A 19,937-nucleotide genomic window follows, 5' to 3' on the forward strand; every position below is an offset into this window, starting at 1 on the left:
TTCTTTATTAAGAAATCATAGATATTCAACGCAGAAAATCGGAAAACAGAGGGATATAGAGAAAATAAAATCACATCCTGTTCTCTAGAGATAACACTGATTGCTGGCTTTATTCTAATCTTTCCTCTATGATTAATATGTGGTGTAGCTGACCTTTGCAAAAATATATTGGAAAACAATGAAATGGCTGTTTGATGCCATTGACTTTTCCTTAAGCCTTGGCCCTGTGGGCATATATTCATTTAGGTCATACCAGCTCAACAGAAATCCATACATACCAGTGTTTAAGCCAAGTTGTGTACTAAACTACTTTGAGCTATGGCCAGTTTGTCAAATTAGGTAGGAATTCCAGTGGCAAAAAACAAAACTGTTATAGAGCCCTTCTCATTTAGATTATTAATGACTGAATATCAGTTTTAAATGAAATGGGTGACTACCTCCATGACAGAGAGGACAGGAACATAAATGTTCTATGATGGTAGGGTATTATTGCAAATCATGGCCATATATGTATTTTTTTCTTTCTTTCTTTTTTTTTTTTTTTGAGCAAACAATGCTTTAAATAAAATCCATTCTATAGTATTATAATGTATGACTATCCTGTAATTTACTTTATTGTTCACTTTTTGCTGAGCATTTTTTTTTTCTTTGCTGTATAACATTAAATTGTCCTTGAATATACATCTTTAAGCTTACCTTTGATTATTTTCTTAGGTTATATTCCTAGAAGCTGGAGAGAGATTAATTTTGACTGGGGGAAGGTATAATGGATTGAGGGACACTGGCCCAGAATCTTGAAGGGTGAATGGTGTTTCCCGGCTTCTCTGCTGGAGACGCTGTGTACAGTAGTTTTGAAGACTCAGAATCAGGCAGACTTGGGTTAAGATTCCCACCTCCTTTGCAGCTGAGTGATTTGGGGCAACTAGGAAAAAGCCTCGGTATTCTCATCTATAAAGTGGGATGGTAACAATAATACTTGCCTTCCAGGGTGGTTTTCTTTCTCCTCGAAACATTTTTCATGAGACAATCCAATGCATATGTTCACATTTCTTCCTGCCTTTTTTCTCTCCTTGAAATTTATCAGACTCATATACAGGATCTTGATTGTAATCTCCTGTTTCTTACTCATCTGTTACTTCGTTTCACCTTCTAAGTTTTATTTCATTGTCCTGTGCTTCCTGGTGTGTTCTTGTTACTCTTGATCACTCTTCCTTTGTTTTTCATTGTCCTGTGCTTCCTGGTGCGTTCTTGTTACTCCTGATCATTCTTCCTTTGTTTCTGCCTTTGCTTTTGTTTCCCCTTTCTGGCTATGTTTTCTTTTTCTTTGCTTCTTGTGATCTGATTTTTTTTTTTCTTTCCTTTTTAACTTCCATTTCCCACTCTTTTTTCTTTAACTTAAAATATTTAATACATACTTGGCCATTACACAAATGTAGAAAACATAGAAACATAGAAAAGTTGCCTGTATTCTCACCTCTCAGATAATATGCACTGTCAAGGGTTTGGAATCTATTCTTAGAGATACCTTTACGTATATCCTAGGATTATTTTTCTGAATAAATTGATCTACCTTAACTTTTGGCATGGCAATATGGTTAGTTTTGTTTGTTTTTATTTTTACTTAGTTGTATAATTTATTGTACCCTGGAGCCAGGTTACCTGGTTAGAATCCTAGCTCTACCTCCTACTAGCTTTGAGAGCTTGAGCAAATTACTTATTTCTGTGCTCCAATTAATGCATATGTAAGGTGGGAGCAATAATAAAATTTATTTCATAGCATTGTTACAAGGATTAAATGGGACCTGTAAAGGGCTCAGAAGAGTATCTGGTACATAGTATTCAAGAAATATTAGCTGCTATTATCTTATTATTCATGCTTTTTTACATTTATTTGGTCATGCTCAGTAACATGTGTCTAGAATTTGGATATAATGAATTAAACCTTTCAGAGGACAAACCTTGCAGAGGTCTTGTTTAGCTTTGTTGGGCTTCCCTGGTGACTCAGTAGTAAAGAATCCACCTGGCAGTTCAGGAGACCCAGCTTTGACCCCTGGTCTGGGAAGATCCTACATGCTGTGGGGCAGCTAAGCCCAGGGGCCACAGCTGCTGAGCCTGAGCCCTCCAGCCTGTGCTCCGCAAAGTGGCCCCTGCCCACCGAGACTAGAAAACAGCTTGTGCAGCAATGAAGACCCAGCACAGTCAAAAGTCAACAAAATTATATATTTAGAAAAGGATGGGACAGAGGGTCCCTAGGGTCCCTTCCAAAAAAAATTTCTGTTGGTTTTTAAAAAAAATTATTTTATGGAGGTATATTTTGCATACAACATTTTAGTTTCAGATGTACAAAATAATAATATAACAATTATATTTATTGAAGAATGATCACCACAATAAATGTACATCTGTCATCATATATAGTTATGGAATTTTTTTTCCTTGTGATAGAATTTTTAAGATTTACTCTATTCAGTTCAGTTCAGTCGCTCAGTCATGTCCGACTCTTTGCGACCCCATGAATCGCAGCACGCCAGGCCTCCCTGTCCATCACCAACTCCCAGAGTTCACTGAGACTCACATCCATCGAGTCAGTGATGCCATCCAGCCATCTCATCCTCTGTTGTCCCCTTCTCCTCCTGCCCCCAATCCCTCCCAGCTTCAGAGTCTTTTTCCAATGAGTCAACTCTTCACATGAGGTGGCCAAAGTACTGGAGTTTCAGCTTTAGCATCATTCCTTCCAAAGAAATCCCAGGGCTGATCTCCTTCAGAATGGACTGGTTGGATCTCCTTGCAGTCCAAGGGACTCTCAAGAGTCTTCTCCAACACCACAGTTCAAAAGCATCAATTCTGCGTTCAGCTTTCTTCACAGTCTAACTCTCGCATCCATACATGACCACTGGAAAAACCATAGCCTTGACTAGACGAACTTTTGTTGGCAAAGTAATGTCTCTGCTTTTGAATATGCTATCTCAGTTGGTCATAACTTTTCTTCCAAGGAGTAAGCGTCTTTTAATTTCATGGCTGCAGTCCCCATCTGCAGTGATTTTGGAGCCCCGAAAAATAAAGTCTTACACTGTTTCCACTGTTTCCCCATCTATTTCCTATGAAGTGATGGGACCAGATGCCATGATCTTAGTTTTCTGAATGTTGAGCTTTAAGCCAACTTTTTCACTCTCCACTTTCACTTTCATCAAGAGGCTTTTTAGTTCCTCTTCACTTTCTGCCATAAGAGTGGTGTCATCTGTATATCTTAGCAACTTCTAAATATGCAGTACAGCATTATTCACTATAGTTCGTGTTGCGCGTCGTATCCCCATGACTTAGTTATTTTCTAACTGAAAGTTAGTACCTTTTGATCCTCTTCACTCATTTTTGCCCCCCACTCTCTCCTTGCCTCTGGCAAGCACCCAATCTGTTTTCTGTGTCTGTGAGCTTGGAGTTTTTTTGTTTGTTTCTGATCCCATATATAAGTAACATCATATGGTATTTGGACTTTCTCTGATTGACTTAATTCACTTCACATAATGCCCTTAAAGTCCATCCCTGTTGTCACAAATGGCAAGATTTCGTTCTTTGTAATGACTCAGTGATATTCCATCGTGTATTCTGTGTGCGCTGAAGCCTCGGCTAACTCTGCTGGCCCCAGTGTGAAGGGAAAAAGGGGATGTCTGTACTGGAAGCAAGTGCTGTTGAGACTCACACGAGGTCTGTGAGTGCGGGAGCCTGGATTCCAGCTCAGAGTTGTGTGGAGGGTAAGGGATCCTTAGCCTTTGAGTCTTTGCAGGACCGGGCAGGAATTGGGGGCAGAGACTGAGAGGAAAACAACTGTCAGGAAGGTAACTTGCATCTTGTTTTCTCCTTAGATTTGTTGTTAGTCGCTAAGTCATGTCTGATTCTTGCGACCCTGTGGACTGTAGCCTATCAGGCTCTTCTGTCCATGGATTCTTAAGCAAGAACAACTGGAGTGGGTTGCCGTTTCCTACTCCAGGGGATCTTCCCAACTGAGGGATCAAAGCTGCATCTCTTGCTTCTCCTGCATCTCCTGCAGGCGGACTCTTCTTTGCCACCTGGGTAGAGAGAGCCCCAGATCATATGATACTTCCACATTTTACGTTTTGAAGAACCCCATACTGTTTTCTATCGTGGCTGTATCAATTTACAGTCCCACCAACATGAGGTTTGCACAAGGGTTCTCTTTTCTCCGTGTCTTCACCAGCATTCGTTGTCTCTTGTCTTTTCTGGGTTTGGGGAGCTTGTGGAATCTTAGTTCTTTGATCAGGAATCAAACCCATGCCCCCTGCAGTGGAAGCAAAGATCTCTAACTACTGGACCACCAGAAAATCTGTTTCTTGTCTTTTTTGATAATAGCCATTCTAACAAGTGTGAGGTGTTATCTCATTATGGTTTTGATTTACATTCCCTGATAATTAATGATGTTGAGCATCTTTTCATGTACCTGTTGGCCATCTGTATGTCAGTCTTCCTTGGAAAAATGTCTATGCAGATCCTCTGACAGTTTTTAAAATAGATTGGTTAGGTGTGGTTTGTTTGGTTTTTTTTAACTATGATTTGTATGCATTCTTTATACATTTTAGGTATTAATCCTTTATCAGTTAAGTGAGTTGCAAGTATTTTATCCCATTCTCTAGGTTGCGTTTTTAGCTTTTTTTTTTTTTTTAAACAAATTTAAATTTTATTTATTTACTTGGGCATGCTGTGTGGTATGTGGGATCTTAGTTCCTGGACCAGGGATCAAACCCTTACCTCCTGTCTTAGAAGCGTGAGTCTTACACTGTAGGCAAGACCCACCTTTTCCTTTTGTTGGTGGTTTCCTTTGCTGTGCAGCATGTTGATTCTTTCACTGTTCATGTCATCATGCATACTTGAGTCAAGGCTATAGTGACTGGGGGTTCAACCAGAATGCCATTGCTGATGTCCAGTTTGAACCTTTGTATTGGTCTGCTTGGGACGCCATAACAAAATACCAAAGACTAGGTCGCTTGAACAACACTAATTTATTTTCTCACAGTTCTGGAGCCCAGAAGTCCAAGATCACGGTGCTGGTAGGGATGGCTCCCTCTGAAACCTCTCTTTGGCTTACAGTGGCCATGCTCTTGCTGTCTCTTCACCTGGTCATTCCCTCTATGGCATGAGCTTGCTTAGTGTCTCTTTGTAGAACACCACCAATCAGATTGGATTAGGGCATATCCTAAGGGCCTCATTTTAACAATTATATCATCCTTAAAGGGCTTGTCTCCAAATACAGTTACTTTCTGAAGTTAGGGCTTTCATATATGAATTTTGAGGGAATACAATTCAATCCTTAAACCCCAGAAACCATTTTGAAGATTTGGCAGAAAGAGCAATGATCTAGCCAGGTGTCTCCTCAGATGACTTGGGCTTGGGCTTACTTGGGTTGCTCTTGTGATCATGAAAGAAATAGGTTTTTTTGTTTGTTTAACAACTGGTTGTCAGTATTTAGAAAAATGTTAATTTAAGCTTCTGCAGTGGTGATTTCAGCCTTGACTCTTAGCTCCGTATTCATGGAAGAGATCTGCTTGGCAATCTCAGGACTGTGCAGGTCATTGAGTTGTGTATGGATCCTCATCTGGAATCAGTCTCAAATATTAGAACTTTCACCACAAGGAGTTTTCCTTGTAGTTATTCTCAGGGTTTTGGTAGGCATCCGAACCCGTCCTTACACTTTGAGATTCTTTCCCTTTGGGCCTCTGATCAGGTCAGTACATACCTTCTCCAAAGACTTCACGTTGCAGCTGGTGAGGGTGATTCTAATCCTATGAATTGTCAGCTCTGGCTCCACAGGAGTCTTTCTGTATCTTCAAAAGCCATGACTGTGGCTGTGGGGCTTTCTGCAGGCTAGTTCCTTGGCGAGAGCAAGCAGTGAGTCAGGGAGCTGGAGCAGGTAACTCCAGGCTCTGCTGCAGCAGCAGCTGAGTTTTCCTCAAAGAGCTGGGGGTGTTTTAAATGGATTCACATCTTTTGTCCATTTCCCCACATTTTAGACCTTGCATTAGAAAACCTTCTGACACTTCTTCCACTTTTGGCTCTGCACACTTCTGCATGCGGGAAACCAGCGTCTACCATTGTGCAGGCAGATACCTACAGCTTTAAAGCTAGTGTTTTGAATCAAGTTTTTTTGGGGGGGTGGGGGTGTGCCTCATCTGTCAATTTGAAAAATGGTCTTATCTTAACAAGTAGACGTTATAGTGAATGATTTGCTCTGACCTGATTTGTTAAGGTTCTGTGTTATTCCGTGTCAATTTGTACTAATTTGTACTTATGCTAAGTGATGAGAAAGAATGATAGATTAACATAGTTCCTGCTCCTTTGGGAGTTTACTGCTTGATAGGGGAGACCTGCAGGCACATAGATGATGTCATTATAATATGGGAAGTGCTTTGACAGTGTTTTGCGTGGTGTAGTGCAAGCCTAGGAAGGAGATGGAGGAAGGATTGGGAGTGGGCCAAGTCATTTTCCAGAAAATAATGTGGATGAATATCTGCTGGCCAGATGAAGAAAGAGGGGAAAGGGTATTCCGCATGGCCGGAATAGCATGAGCAAAAGCAGAGGTTGTGAGACTCTTTGCTGGGAATTTTAAGTAGTTTTGTATTGCTGGGGGGTAAATTGCAAGAGTAGAGAGGGTGATGAAGATGATAAACTTATCACCAGGTTGGGTTTTGCTAGAACTATTGCCTGGCTGAAAAATTTGGATTTTATCTTACAGGCAATGTGGAATCACTGGAAGCTTGAAGCAAGTGTGAGATCTGGACTTTCCAGAAGGCTGTATAGTGTAGCCCAGTCTCTGGAACTGGACTGCTCTGGTTTGAATCTGTAGCTCTGGGCCTCAGTTTCCCCATGTAGAAAAGAGATGATAATAACAGTATCATCCAACTCCTAAGGTTGTTGTAGGGATTAAATGGTAGTCCCTGTAATGTGCTCATAGCAGTGCCTGGCATATAGTGTGTGCTCAATAAATGTTAACTCTTTCTCCATCAGTGGGGTGGAGGATGGATGCAAGTGGGCCAAGATTAAACAAGGCAGAGAAAACAACTGAAAGACTAAATGCAATTCTCCAGGTGATGATTTTGAGTTTTGGTGCTGGAGAAGATTCTTGAGCGTCCCTTGGATTGCAAGATCAAACCAGTCAATCCTAAAGGAAATCAGTCCTGAATATTCATTGGAAGGACTGGGGCTGAAGCTGAAGCTCCAATACTTTGCCACCTGATATGAAGAGCAGACTCATTGGAAAAGACCCTGATGCTGCGAAAGATTGAGGGCAAAAGGAGAAGGGGGCTACAGAGCGAAAGATGATTTGATGGCATTATCAACTCAATGGACATGAGTTTGAGCAAACTCCAAGAGATAGTGAAGGACAGGGAAGCCTGGCGTACTGCCGTCAGTGGAATTGCCGAGTCAGAACACAACTTAGTGGCTGAACAACGAACAACAGATGGTGATGGTGCTAAAAAATTTGGGTAGATTTGGGAGATGACATTGTAGTGCTTAGTGCTTGATTGACTAGAATGAAGGAAAGATGGTGATGACTTAAAAGTGGAGTAGTCAGCAAGATCAAACATCTTACCAAGAGCACAGACGGTAACTGAAAAAGCAAATACTGGATATTTTAATTCTAAGGCTATCTTAATGTTTTAGAAATTGGGATGTGACTTACAGCCAATATAAGTCTATTGTATATATTTAATTTCCCCCCAAGAAGTTTTTACTAAATCAGTGTTTTATCTTATAATCAGGGTATCTTAAAATTGAGGAATACCATGATTGGTGCCCTTAGTAAAAGCAATTTTAATTTCAGGTTGAGAGCCAAAGATGTACTGAAGTAGGCTGAGCAGTGAACACGTATGTTGGGTTGCAAACAGTATGTGTAGACTACTTCTTTAAGAAGTTTAGAGAAGAAGGGAGGAAAAAATTGTAACCAGAGAAGGGTGCAAGATTAAGTGAGGGTTTTCTGTACAGGAAGGCACCAAAAATCTATTGATACCTTTGACTCTGTAACTTTTCTTGTTGTGAACTTAAGGGTAAATTAAACATCACAATGGAAAAGGTGAAATTTTCTTCTGTTTTGGTTTACCATGTTAATTATCAATAGTAGGATACTTGTATGTATGTACGTTATGCCAAGTATACTCAGATGGTAACGAATCTGCCTGCAATGTGGGAGACCCAGATTTGATCCCTGGGTTGGGAAGATCCCCTGGAGAAGGGAATGGCTACTAACTCCAATATTCTTGCCTGGAAAATTCCACGGTCAGAGAAGCCTGGCAGGCCATAGTCCATGGGGTCACAAAGAGTTGGCATGACTGAGCGACTAACACACATACAGTATGCCAAATATAGATCCAAGGTTAAATGCAAAAGGGAGGTCGTGATGCGGTAAGGGAAAATATAAAATAGATGAGGAGAATGGGTGTGGAAATCGTGGATGTTGTGACATAGCTGGGATGTGATGAGGGAAAGCCCTCAACTCTGCTGGTCTATACATGGTGGTTCTAGAAAAGAGTCAGTCTTTCTAAGGCTACGTCACAGTGATAGAGGAGATGGTTTGGTGGGCTGGAATGTAAGCATTTTTTCAGAAGTGTTTACATTTACTTATATGCCTTACTTTGAAGTCAGAAAAAGAAGTGTGTACAGAAGGACCTATGGGCAGATGATAATGATAATAAGGCATCATACCTACTGGGTGCTTCCTGTTGGTCAGACACTCTTATAAGCCCTTTATTTGTAGTAACTTGTTTAACTCTTAACAACAGCCCTTTGATATCGAAACTGTTATTATCCCTATTTTACAAATGGGCAAACTGAGGTTCAAAGTGGCTTGCCCAGGTCACACAAATTATAAGTAACAGAGCTGGGATTTGAATGCAGGCAGGCTGGTTCCAGAGGCTTGTTCTGGAATGAGAAGGGGACCATGAATCAGGATGACTGGGGTGTCCTGCAGTCACTAGGAAGGAAGGACTTGACTCATGGTGCAATACGCAGTCACAGTAGAACTCTGAACATTGCAGTCAGGTCATGGGGAAGTCAGCAGTGCCTGCATCAGAGGAGGGTGGGAAGGCCATGAGGTAAAGGGCCCTGTATTTTAAATAAGAGAAGAGAAGCCTGGACTAGGTAGTAGCGGTCAGATTTCATGAGAAGGGGAAGATGCCTGTTGTCCAGTGTGTTTGTGAATCTATGTGGTGGTGTCATTCCTGAGCACGCTCTAGATCTGATGACCTGAGAGGACTCAAAAAAGAACTTTGGTTAAAGTTAGAAGTAAGGCAGAAATAATCATCAAATTCATATGCTGTGGTTTATTTATCTGTCTTCTTTTAGGTGGCCTTTTATTTCAAGGGCTAGTTTTTAGCTTAATTAGAAGCTGTTCTTTATTTGGGTGGTGTCATAGGTTTGGCTTCTTGGGAAGCCAACTCTGAGATGTCAATTACTGTCCTAGGACATTTATGAGGGAGTGCTCCTGACATGCACACCTATGGAAAGGAAGCCGGATTGGGCAGAGGGAGAAGTTGAGCTGCACTGTAGTCCCAACAAGGCCTCAGCCTTCTGCACCGGGAATGTTGAAGCAGGAAGAGCCCTTCATTGTTGTCCCAAGTTGGGGAGGTAGGACACAGAGCTGGGGCTTTATATGTCCTCCCCACACCCCACTTGTTTTTTTTATCACATGGCATGTGCCATCTTAGTTCCCTGACCAGGGATTGAACCCGCTTCCCCTGCATTGGAAGCACAGTGTCTTAACCACTGGACCACCAGGGAGGTCCCCAAAAGTCAGTTCTTGCTGGTTCTCCCTCTCTATTTTTGGCCACAGGACTGGCTGGATCTCAGTTCCCCACTCATGTATTGAATCCAGGCTACAGCAGTGAAAGTCCAGAATCCTAACTCCCTACCTCCTCTCGATCAGGCATCGGATGCTGGTACCCTGACCCTGTTCTGCCTGGTAGGAGGCATGCCCCTGGGCGAGTGTTCTGGTTGCCCTAAGAGAGGGATGACAGCAGCAGGCTTTCTTCTGGGAGTAGTCCAGCAACCAGGACGAGTCTTTCATTCCTGAAGAGAGATCTGGTTTTGAGTATCTCAGTGCACATCACAGGTAGCAAATTGTAAAATTTGAGAATCTTAAAAAAAAACCCCCAAATTCCCATCATCAAAGCAGAGAAAGTTGACTTGGGCAAAAAATCAAAACATTTCATGATCAGCATCCTTGATGAGAGCTGAGTCAGAGAACTTCCATGTCCTCAGATTTCAATTTAGTAAAGGTTATTTGCTTTAATTTCTGTGTCTGTTGTTACAGTTGATTATAGATTTGACTTTGAAATGTAGTGCCAAATATACAGACACAAAATAATATGATTAGAAGTGATTTAGAGATAAAATGGACCTGACTTTTAAAAGAATCATATTTTAGTACATAGTTTCCTTCCATTACGGCATGTGTGCTCAGTTGTGTCTGACTCTTTGAGACCCCACGGACTGTAGCCCTCCAGGCTCCTCTGTCCATGCGATTTCCTAGGCTAGAATACTGGAGTGGGTTGCCACTCCAGTATTTGCCTCCTTGAGGGGCTCTTCTTAACCCTGGGATCGAACCCGTGTCTTCTGCATTGGCAGGCAGATTCTTTACCACTGAGCTACCTGGGAAGCACTGCCTCCGTTAAACCAGTGGCTTTTCTGAAAAGCAGCATGATGTATAAAATATGGTATAATAAGGGAGGAAAGCAGGGATAGGAGTAACCTGTATGCTAATCAGAGTTTTGTCATTTCCTAGCTATAAAAACTGGGATCTTCCACTTACCCTTTTAGACATTCAATTTTTTCATGTATAAAATGGGAGAGAGAATACTTAGCCTGGCTAATTCAGTGTGGTTGTATCAAATTGAAATAAATTACATAAAAATCCTCTCTAAATGTTTAAGCCAGAAAAGAAAGGAAGAAAGAAAGAGGGACTTTCTTGGTGGTATAATGGATAAGAATCTTCCTGCCAAGAGAGGGGACATGGATTTGATCCCTGATCTGGAAAGATTCCAAATATGGTGGAGCAACTGAGCCCGTGTGCCCCACCTACTGAGCCTGTGCTCTAGAGTCTGTGCTGCACGTCAAGAGAAGCCACTGTAACCAGAACCTGTGCACTGCACAATGAAGGATGGCCCCAAGCCATAGCAATTAGAGAAATCCGCATGCAGCAACAAAGACCCAGCACAACCAAATATAAATAAATTTATTATAAAAAAAAGAGAAAGAAACAAGAAAAAGAACCTAGAGGATTTCACAGAATATCTAGTTCAAACCCTTCATGTTTCAGATGAGAAAAGGGAGCCTCAGGGGTCAAGAGACTATATTCAGTAATCAGTTCAGTTCAGTTGCTCAGTTGTGTCCGACTCTCTGCAGCTCCATGGACTGCAGCATGCTAGCCTCCCTGTCCGTCACCAACTCCTGGAGCTTCCTCAAACTCATGTCCATCGAGTCAGTGATGCCATCCAACCATCTCATCCTCTGTCATCCCCTTCTCCCCTTGCCTTCAATCTTTCTCAGCATCAGGGTCTTTTCCAATGAGTCTGTTCTTCGCATCAGGTGGCCAAAGTATTGGAGTTTCAGCTTCAGCATCAGTCCTTCCAATGAATATTCAGGACTGATTCCTTTAGGATTGACTGGTTGGATCTCCTTGCAGTTCAAGGGATTCTCAAGATCAGCATCAGTCCTTCCAATGAATATTCAGGACTGATTCCTTTAGGATTGACTGGTTGGATCTCCTTGCAGTCCAAGGGATTCTCAAGAGTCTTCTCCAACACCACAGTTCAAAAGAATCAATTCTTCAAGCACTCAGCTTTCTTTTAAGATCCAACTCTCACATCTATACATGACTACTGGAAAAACCATAGGTTTGACTAGACGGACTTTGTTGGCAAAGTAATGTCTCTGTTTCTTAATAAGCTATCTAGGTTGGTCCTAGCTTTTCTTCCAAGGAGCAAGTGTCTTTTAATTCCATGGCTGCAGTCACCATCTGCAGTGACTTTGGAGGCCCCCAAAATAAAGTCTGACACTGTTTCCACTGTTTCCCCATCTATTTGCCATGAGGTGATAGGACCAGATGCCATGATCTAAATTTTCTGAATGTTGAATTTTAAGCCTTCTTCTTTGCTTTCTGCCATAAAGGTGGTGTCATCTGCATATCTGAGGTTATTGATATTTCTCCCAGCAATCTTGGTTTCAGCTTATGCTTCAACCAGCCCGGCATTTCTTGTGATATACTCTGCATATAAGCTAAATAAGCAGGGTGACAATATAGAGCCTTGAAGTACTTCTTTCCCAATTTGGAACCAGTCTGTTATTCCATGTCTGGATCTAACTGTTGCTTCCTGACCTGCATACAGATTTCTTAGGAGGTAGGTCAGGTGGTCTGGTAGTCCCATCTCTTGAAGAATTTTCCAGTTTATTGTGATCCACAGAGTCAAAGGCTTTGGCATAGTCAATAAAGCAGAAGTAGATGTTTTTCTGGAACTCTCTTGCTTTTTCGATGATTCAACGGATGTTGGCAATTTTATCTCTGGTTCCTCTACCTTTTCTAAATTCAGCTTGAACATCTGGAAGTTCACGGTTCATGTACTGTTGAAGCCTGGCTTGGAGAATTTTGAGCATTACTTCACTAGTGTGTGAGATGAGTGCAATTGTGCAGTAGTTTGAGCATTCTTTGGCATTGCCTTTCTTTGGGATTGGGATGAAAACTGACCTTTTCCAGTCCTGTGGCTGCTGCTGAGTTTTCCAAACTTGCTGGCATGTTGAGTGCAGCACTTTCACAGCATCATCTTTTAGGATTTGAAATAGCTCAACTGGAATTCCATCACCTCCACTAGCTTTGTTCCTAGTGATGTTTCCTAAGGCCCACTTGACTTCACATTCCAGGATGTCTGGCTCTAGGTGAGTGATCACACCATTGTGGTGTGATAACACCATTGTGGTTATCTGAGTCAGGAAGATCTTTTTTGCATAGTTCTTCTGTGTGTTCTTGCCACCTCTTCTTAATGTCTCCTGCTTCTGTTAGGTCCATACCATTTCTGTCCTTTATTGTGCCCATCTTTGTATGACATGTTCCCTTGGTATCTCTAATTTTCTTGAAGAGATCTCTAGTCTTTCCCATTCTATTGTTTTCCTCTATTTCTTTGCATTGATCACTGAGGAAGAGTTTCTTACCTCTTCTTGCTATTCTTTGGAACTCTGCATTCAAATGGGTGTATCTTTCCTTTTCTCCTTTGCCTTTAGCTTCTCTTCTTTTCTCAGCTATTTGTAAGGCCTCCTCAGACAACCATTTTGCTTTCTTGCATTTCTTTTTCTTGGGGATGGTCTTGATCCCTGCCTCCTGTACAATGTTGTGAACCTCCATCCATACTTCTTCAGGCACTCTGTCTATCAGATCTAATCTTTTGAATCTATTTGTCATTTTCACTGTATAATCATAAAGGGTTTGATTTAGGTCATACCTGAATGGTTTAGTGGTTTTCCCTACTTTCTTCAATTTAAGTCTGAATTTGGCAATAAGGAGTTCATGATCTGAGCCACAGTCAGCTCCCGGTCTTGTTTTTGCTGACTGTATAGAGCTTCTCCATCCTTGGCTGCAAATAATATAATCAATCTGATTTCAATATTGACCATCTGGTGATATCCATGTGTAGACTCCTCTCTTGTGTTATTGGAAGAGGGTGTTTGCTTAAAACCAGTGTGTTCTCTTGGCAAAACTCTATTAGCCCTTGCCCTGCTTCATTTTGTACTCCAAGGCAAACTTGCCTGTTACTCCAGGTATCTCTTGATTTCCTACTTTTGCATGCTCAGTTATATGAGTAATTTAATAAAGGAAAAATATACTTGCATTGAACAGATGTGCTTGCATTTATCTAAGAAAGACAGGATTTTGACTAAAGCATCTTTCGTCAGTTTGGGCTTGGAAAGCGTAATTGAGAGTAACTCTGCAAGTGCAGGCTGCTGACTGTATCACCATCCCAGAGTCCTGTGCTGGCGCTTGTTTTGGAGTGTCGGCCCCTCCTGTGAACCTGCTGCCTCTCTCCCACCGTGTTATTTAATTAGCCTGTCTCTCACCTCCTCTCTCAACCCCATCACACACACCACCTTTTCTTTCCCTTTTCCTTTGGGCAGAAGTGAAGGTGAAGTTGCTCAGTCGTGTCCGACTTTGCAACCCTATGGACTGTAGCCCACCAGGGTCCTCTGACTGTGGGATTTTCCAAGGAATAATACTGGAGTGGGTTGCCATTTCCTTCTCCAGGGGATCTTCCCAACCCAGTGATTGAGATTCTATTGAGGTGATCTGAGCCCAGTTCTGGTCCAGAACCAGCTATGTGATCACAGAAACGTTTCTTTACTTTAGTTCCTTGTGTAAAACTGGGATGATACTTGTCCTGCTGATCTGTCTTTCTTGTTTCAAGGATCAAACGAAGTAATGTATGTGAAAACACCTTAAAAAGCACAAAATGCCCTCAAAATGGCGAGTATTATTACCCTATTACTGCCTCTTCTTTTCTTTCCCGTCTTTGCCTCCAGCTTTCTGGCTTCCTGCCAGGATTGTCTGACTAGTGACAACAATTATTTACTGAGACGCTTTCTCTGAACCATGAAATGTCATTTGGGAAGCTGTTCTTGGACTGGTAGGAACTAATTAGATTATTGATAGTCACAGAGGGAAATTTTTTTTTTTTTAATGAAGGACATTGCCTTAGAAATAAATGTTTTATTTCCATTGATTAAACAAGTATTGGCCTGCAGTTTAGCAAAAAACATTTGAAGAAGATGGTGAGAGGGTGTGAAATCTGAGAGGAGTTTGGATCTCTTGAATCCCTTGACCTTGAGATCTCAGCACAGAGGGTCCCGGCTCCAGATGCTCCATCAGCTGGGACTGCTCTTCCCTCTCCATGGCATTTCTCTGTCCACTCCTGATGGACCTACCTCTCTTCTTCTCAGGCTCCCTGGCATTGGGCAGGGGTGCGGTGCAAACCTATGAACCGGTAGTCAGAGTTCCTGAGAATAACCGTGAGTTGGGAGGCGCTGTGGGGGATGGTGGGGGCTGGGGTGAGAGGGAGGCGAGCAGGGGCAGACCTTTGGGGAATATCCAACCCACGTGGTGCTTTGGGTCCATTTACTGCTGCTCCTTCCTCCAACTCACCTGGATTCTGCCTGCAGCTGCCAAGCTGTCCTGCTCCTACTCGGGCTTCTCCTCGCCACGTGTGGAGTGGAAGTTTACCCATGGTGATATCAGAGGTCTCGTTTGCTATAACAACAAAATCACTGGTGAGTCGCTCCATCTCCTTGCTGACTGCCTATTTGTAGAGGGATTGGTTGTGCTTGGATTCCAGGGGAGGGGGGCACCTTGGGGCTCAAGTCTCCAGGGCCTTCCCATCGCCCTTGCTGGTGGGAGGAAGAGAGCCCCTGTGCCTTGGGTGTTGCCGTCATCAGCTTCTCTCAGCTCTCCAGCTCACTCTGCCCCTGCTTCCTCTCCCCTGGCAGCTTCCTATGAGAACCGAGTGACCTTCTCGGATACTGGCATCACCTTCCATTCTGTGACCCGGAAAGACACGGGGATGTATACTTGTATGGTCTCTGATGAGGGCGGCAATACCTACGGGGAGGTCACCGTCCAGCTCATCGTGCTCGGTACGTGCCGCAGGTGTTCTGTGTGGGTTTGCAGTCGGTTGCTTCCCTAAACCCTTAGCAGACTCTGCTAAGCTTCAGAGCTCACTGATAGTGAGCATGCTCATGGCAGGTTGCAGGTGGGGCAGGGAGGAGAGTATTCAGAGTCCTGGTGCTGCCAGAGAGTGACAAGCGCCTGGTTAGGGGGAAACTAAGGGCACAGTAAGGACAGAGGGCTAGAGCTGATAGATGGGGGGTGCCTGCTACTGTGCCTGCAGGCAGCCCTCCCACCCCTGTGACCAGTACCTTCTCTCCCTCTCCAGTGCCTCCATCCAAGCCTACAGTCAACGTCCCCTCCTCTGTTACCATTGGAACCCGAGCTGTGCTGACCTGCTCAGAGAGAGATGGCTCCCCGCCATCTGAATACAAGTGGTTCAAGGATGGAGTAGAGATGCCTCTGGAACCCAAGAGCAACCGTGCCTTCAGCAACTCTTCCTACACCCTGAACCAGAAGACAGGGGAGTTGGTAGGGATGTGTGTGTGTGTGTTAGTTGTTCAGTCATGACGGACTCTTCGTCACCCCATGGACTGTAGCCTGCCAGGCTCCTTTGTCCATGGAATTCTCCAGGCAAGAATAGTGGAGTGGATTGCCATTTCCCTCTCCAGGGGATCTTCCCGACCCAGGGATCAAACCTTGGTCTCCTGCACTGCAGGCAGTGCAGGTGGGGTTGGGGTAAAAGGTGTATGTGATGGGGTGCAGGGTTATAGAAGCTCTGAAGGTGGGGAAAAAGCAAGCGGCAAGGTAACTTTGGCATGAGGGTCAGGAGACATAAAAGAGAGGTAAGTGGCTTCTTCAAGCAGGAAGCCAATTCGTTTTCTGCCCGCTAGATCTTTGATCCCGTGTCGGCCTCTGACACTGGAGATTTCACCTGTCAGGCACAGAATGGCTATGCGTCCCCCGTGAAGTCAGACACCGTGCACATGGATGCTGGTGAGTGAGGGTGTGGCTGGGGCTTGCGCTCAGACCTGGGGTGCGGATTGAGGTCTGCTTTCCGTCCTGGCTTTGGTGGTGCTGTCAGTGCCGTGAAGGCGTATTCAGGCGCCTGACCTCTCCCTTGTATCCCACAGTGGAGCTCAATGTTGGGGGCATCGTGGCAGCTGTCTTTGTAACACTCATTCTCCTGGGAGCCTTGATTTTTGGCATCTGGTTCGCCTATAGCCGAGGCTACTTTGACAGTGAGTATTTGCCCTCAACGGTGGATCCTCCCTGCTTCGGGTCCTGATTCTTGAGTGCCACCTGAGTGCCGACCTGGTACTGAGCCTTTGTGTGCTGGGTTACCTCCCGGGAAGCATGGCTCACCCGTGTTTCAGGGCCACACACTGGGTTCCCCATCTTCCGGTGCCATGCTGTCTTCTACTCTGCTGACACTCATGGTCCCATTTCTTGTCTTTCAGGAGCAAAGAAAGGGTGAGTGAGCTGCTGTCCAGGGGCTCTCTGAGGTTGAGAACGTGTTTGTGAATGGTTTGAAGCTGAAATGTGCCCAGGGGAAGAGGTTGGAGGGGAGGCGACCAGCCTGGTAGGGAGAACATCTGGATTCCTACCATGGTCCACTGCGGCCCTGTGCTTGTCCTTTCTCCCTCCACCCAAACCTGCCTACCGAGAGCTCCACGCGCCCGTGAAGTTCTCAGTCCTGACCTCTAACGTTAATGAGCGGAGGTTAAGGAGAGGGACGGCGGGGGCGAGGGGGGATGCTGAGTGTCTCCATCTTCTGGCTTGTCTTTAGGACCTCCAATAAGAAGGTAATTTACAGCCAGCCCAATGCTCGAAGTGACGTGAGTATGCCTGCCCTGGGATGGGGAGGGCCCCCTGGCTGGAGTTGGGGGTTTCCAGCCCATGTTCACATGTATTCTGGGGATTATCTAGCAGCTAGAGAAGACTGACGAGAGCTGACTTGGATGTTTTATTTTTCCAGGGGGAGTTCAGACAGACCTCGTCATTCTTGGTGTGACCCTGGTCCAGCTTCTCTCCTGTCCTCAGTGCTTGCCTTACTCAGGTGCTACCAGACTCTGGCCCCTGATGCCTGTAGTTTCACAGGATGCCTTATGTGTCTTCGAGCCCCCTCAGGGGCCCCCACTTTTATCTTAGGTTGTGTTTTATAATAATTTCAGCAATGTGCACCTTCCTGCCTCCCTTCCTTTCCCACCACTGCTGAGTGGCCTGGGACTTGTTTCAAACCTTCTTGTCCCAGCCCTACAAGGGATCAGAGAGAAGTCCTGACTGATGCCTGCTGACCACAAGTAGACCACAAGAGCAGTGGGGTACTCACTGCCCCCTGCATGTAGTGGTTTTCAGATAGGAATCTGGAGTCTGGCTTCTTGACTCCTTCCTGCCGTGCTGAGGCCTGGTGCAGCTGTTCTAGAGTGGGGGCTGGAGACTGGAGCAGCTGGAATGGTTGTTTGGAAACGGTGTCGAGTCTCTGCCACCTCTGCAGGCCACTTTCTTCTGTCTTCCATGGGAAGTGCCACTGGGATCCTCCTGCATCATCCTCTTCCCGAACACAAGCAGACTGACAACTGTGTCTGTAGGGAAAACAAGACGCTGATCTGCAGATAAGAAAGCTGGAGTGGGTAGCTCAAGCTATCACCCTTCTCTTGGTTGGAAAAACTCGACCTGCCCTTTTAAGATGTGTCTGCAGGGTTATGGAAATTTGTGTAGCAGTCAGTTCTGCTGAGCGTGTGAGTGTGTGTGTGCGTGTGTGTGTGTGTGGTCTTGGTCCTATGTTGAAATCTAGTGTTCCAGAGTCCTCTTGCGGTAGGAGGCGAGCACCTGGCTGAAGTGATGCTGTGCTCCAGGTTCTACTTGATCTGACTCACCCAGTGAAAGAAGACCACCCTCCCACCTCTGCCAACCCAGATGCGCTAGTATACTTCCCAGAGGCTACAGGAAAAGCTGCTCCAGGGCCTGAGGCAGGATTTCTCAAATCCTTTGGAGAACCACTTCTTTACTAGTAGTTTAAAGTAGTACTACTACTTTATTTAGAGGATAGGCGTAAGTGAGAGCAGGAGTGAGTGGGCTAGGCACGCCGGGCCCTGCTTCCCTCATCCCATCTGGACCCTTCTTTGCCCTTGAATCTATTTCTCCCTTTACCCAGTAGTCTATTTATTAACTAGCAAGAGGGCAAATAAGGGATCTTCTAGGATTGATTTTGCTAATTTTGTGGAGGATACTGAGCACCATTTCACCATATTCTGCACCCTTATCTGACTAACAGCCCCTCCCAGAACTGAGTTTTCTTTTCATCCAGGGTCCAGGAGGAAAAACAAAACAAATCATATTGTCATGCACCAGTAAAAAATAGGCTTTCCAGATGGAAATAAAATCTAATTAGGCAATGAAAGTAGAGACTGTGAAACGGTTCAGTAAGAATGAAAATATCAAAGTATGTTTCAGCTTCCTGGTTGGGAGACAGGGTGGGAAGGAGTAAAGGGAGCAAAGGGCACAGGGAGGCAGAGGTGAATCATTGCTCTTGCAAGTCTGGAGCAAATGGTTCCTCACTCCCTAGGTCACTTGAGGAGTATGAGTCAGTAATTACCAGCCTTGGAATTTACTTCTCCAGCTAACAACAGCCCCTTTGAGTTGGAAAACACCTCATCTGCTTTCATTTTAGAATGTTAAAACTAATTTTTGTAATAAATGTTTATTTTTCACATTGAGTTTGTTTAAATTCTGAAGTTCTAGCTTTAAAGAATTGGAACTCCCAGAGTGACTTTGACATTCACTTATCTTCCCTGTAGTCTTTAAGAGATCAGGGATATCCTTCTACAGTATCTGGTGGTTAGATTTCAGTTTAACTTACCATTGGAAAAGGAAATGGCAACCCACTCCAGTATTCTTGCTTGGAAAATCCCACAGATGGAGGAGCCTGGCAGGCTATAGTCCATGGGGTTGCAAAGAGTCAGACATGACTGAGCCACTTCATTTTCACTTACCATTAGACTGTACTTGAATGGTAATGTTTCAAATGAATATAATCTATATTAAAAGGAGACTTGGTGTTGGAGAACAGGGTGATTCTGTAGAGATTCGTGTTTTAGACATGGACCCAACCTGATTAGAGATAAAATGATTGAACATTAAGGATATGTTTGTTGTTCCTGTGTTAATAGGATTTGCAGATCGAGGTAGGGGAAAGTGGGAAATAGATTGGTCCATTTCTGCATGCTGGGGCATGGGACAGATCAGTAAAGGAGATAAATGAGGAAAGGACAACTTGCACTTGAAGTGAAGT

The 19,937-nt window shown here is 44.1% G+C and overlaps 1 protein-coding gene and 1 pseudogene across 1 annotated transcript in view; one reads left to right on the forward strand and one right to left on the reverse strand.

The window, feature by feature from the left end:
- Positions 1 to 19,356, forward strand: part of F11R (F11 receptor) — a 45,223-nt gene extending 25,867 nt beyond the window's left edge. Inside the window, exons 4-12 of the mRNA XM_061401105.1 lie at positions 14,983 to 15,051; positions 15,202 to 15,309; positions 15,526 to 15,672; positions 15,972 to 16,174; positions 16,537 to 16,639; positions 16,777 to 16,884; positions 17,104 to 17,116; positions 17,433 to 17,481; positions 17,622 to 19,356. Coding sequence (XP_061257089.1) covers positions 14,983 to 15,051; positions 15,202 to 15,309; positions 15,526 to 15,672; positions 15,972 to 16,174; positions 16,537 to 16,639; positions 16,777 to 16,884; positions 17,104 to 17,116; positions 17,433 to 17,481; positions 17,622 to 17,657 — 836 coding nt within the window. The 3' untranslated portion in view covers positions 17,658 to 19,356. The remainder of the gene's footprint in view (positions 1 to 14,982; positions 15,052 to 15,201; positions 15,310 to 15,525; positions 15,673 to 15,971; positions 16,175 to 16,536; positions 16,640 to 16,776; positions 16,885 to 17,103; positions 17,117 to 17,432; positions 17,482 to 17,621) is intronic.
- LOC133238218 (small ribosomal subunit protein uS10-like) lies at positions 5,485 to 5,847 on the reverse strand (annotated as a pseudogene).
- Positions 19,357 to 19,937: the final 581 nt, after the last annotated feature.

The sequence above is a fragment of the Bos javanicus genome, chromosome 3, assembly GCF_032452875.1.
Source record: "Bos javanicus breed banteng chromosome 3, ARS-OSU_banteng_1.0, whole genome shotgun sequence".
Lineage (NCBI taxonomy): Eukaryota > Metazoa > Chordata > Mammalia > Artiodactyla > Bovidae > Bos > Bos javanicus.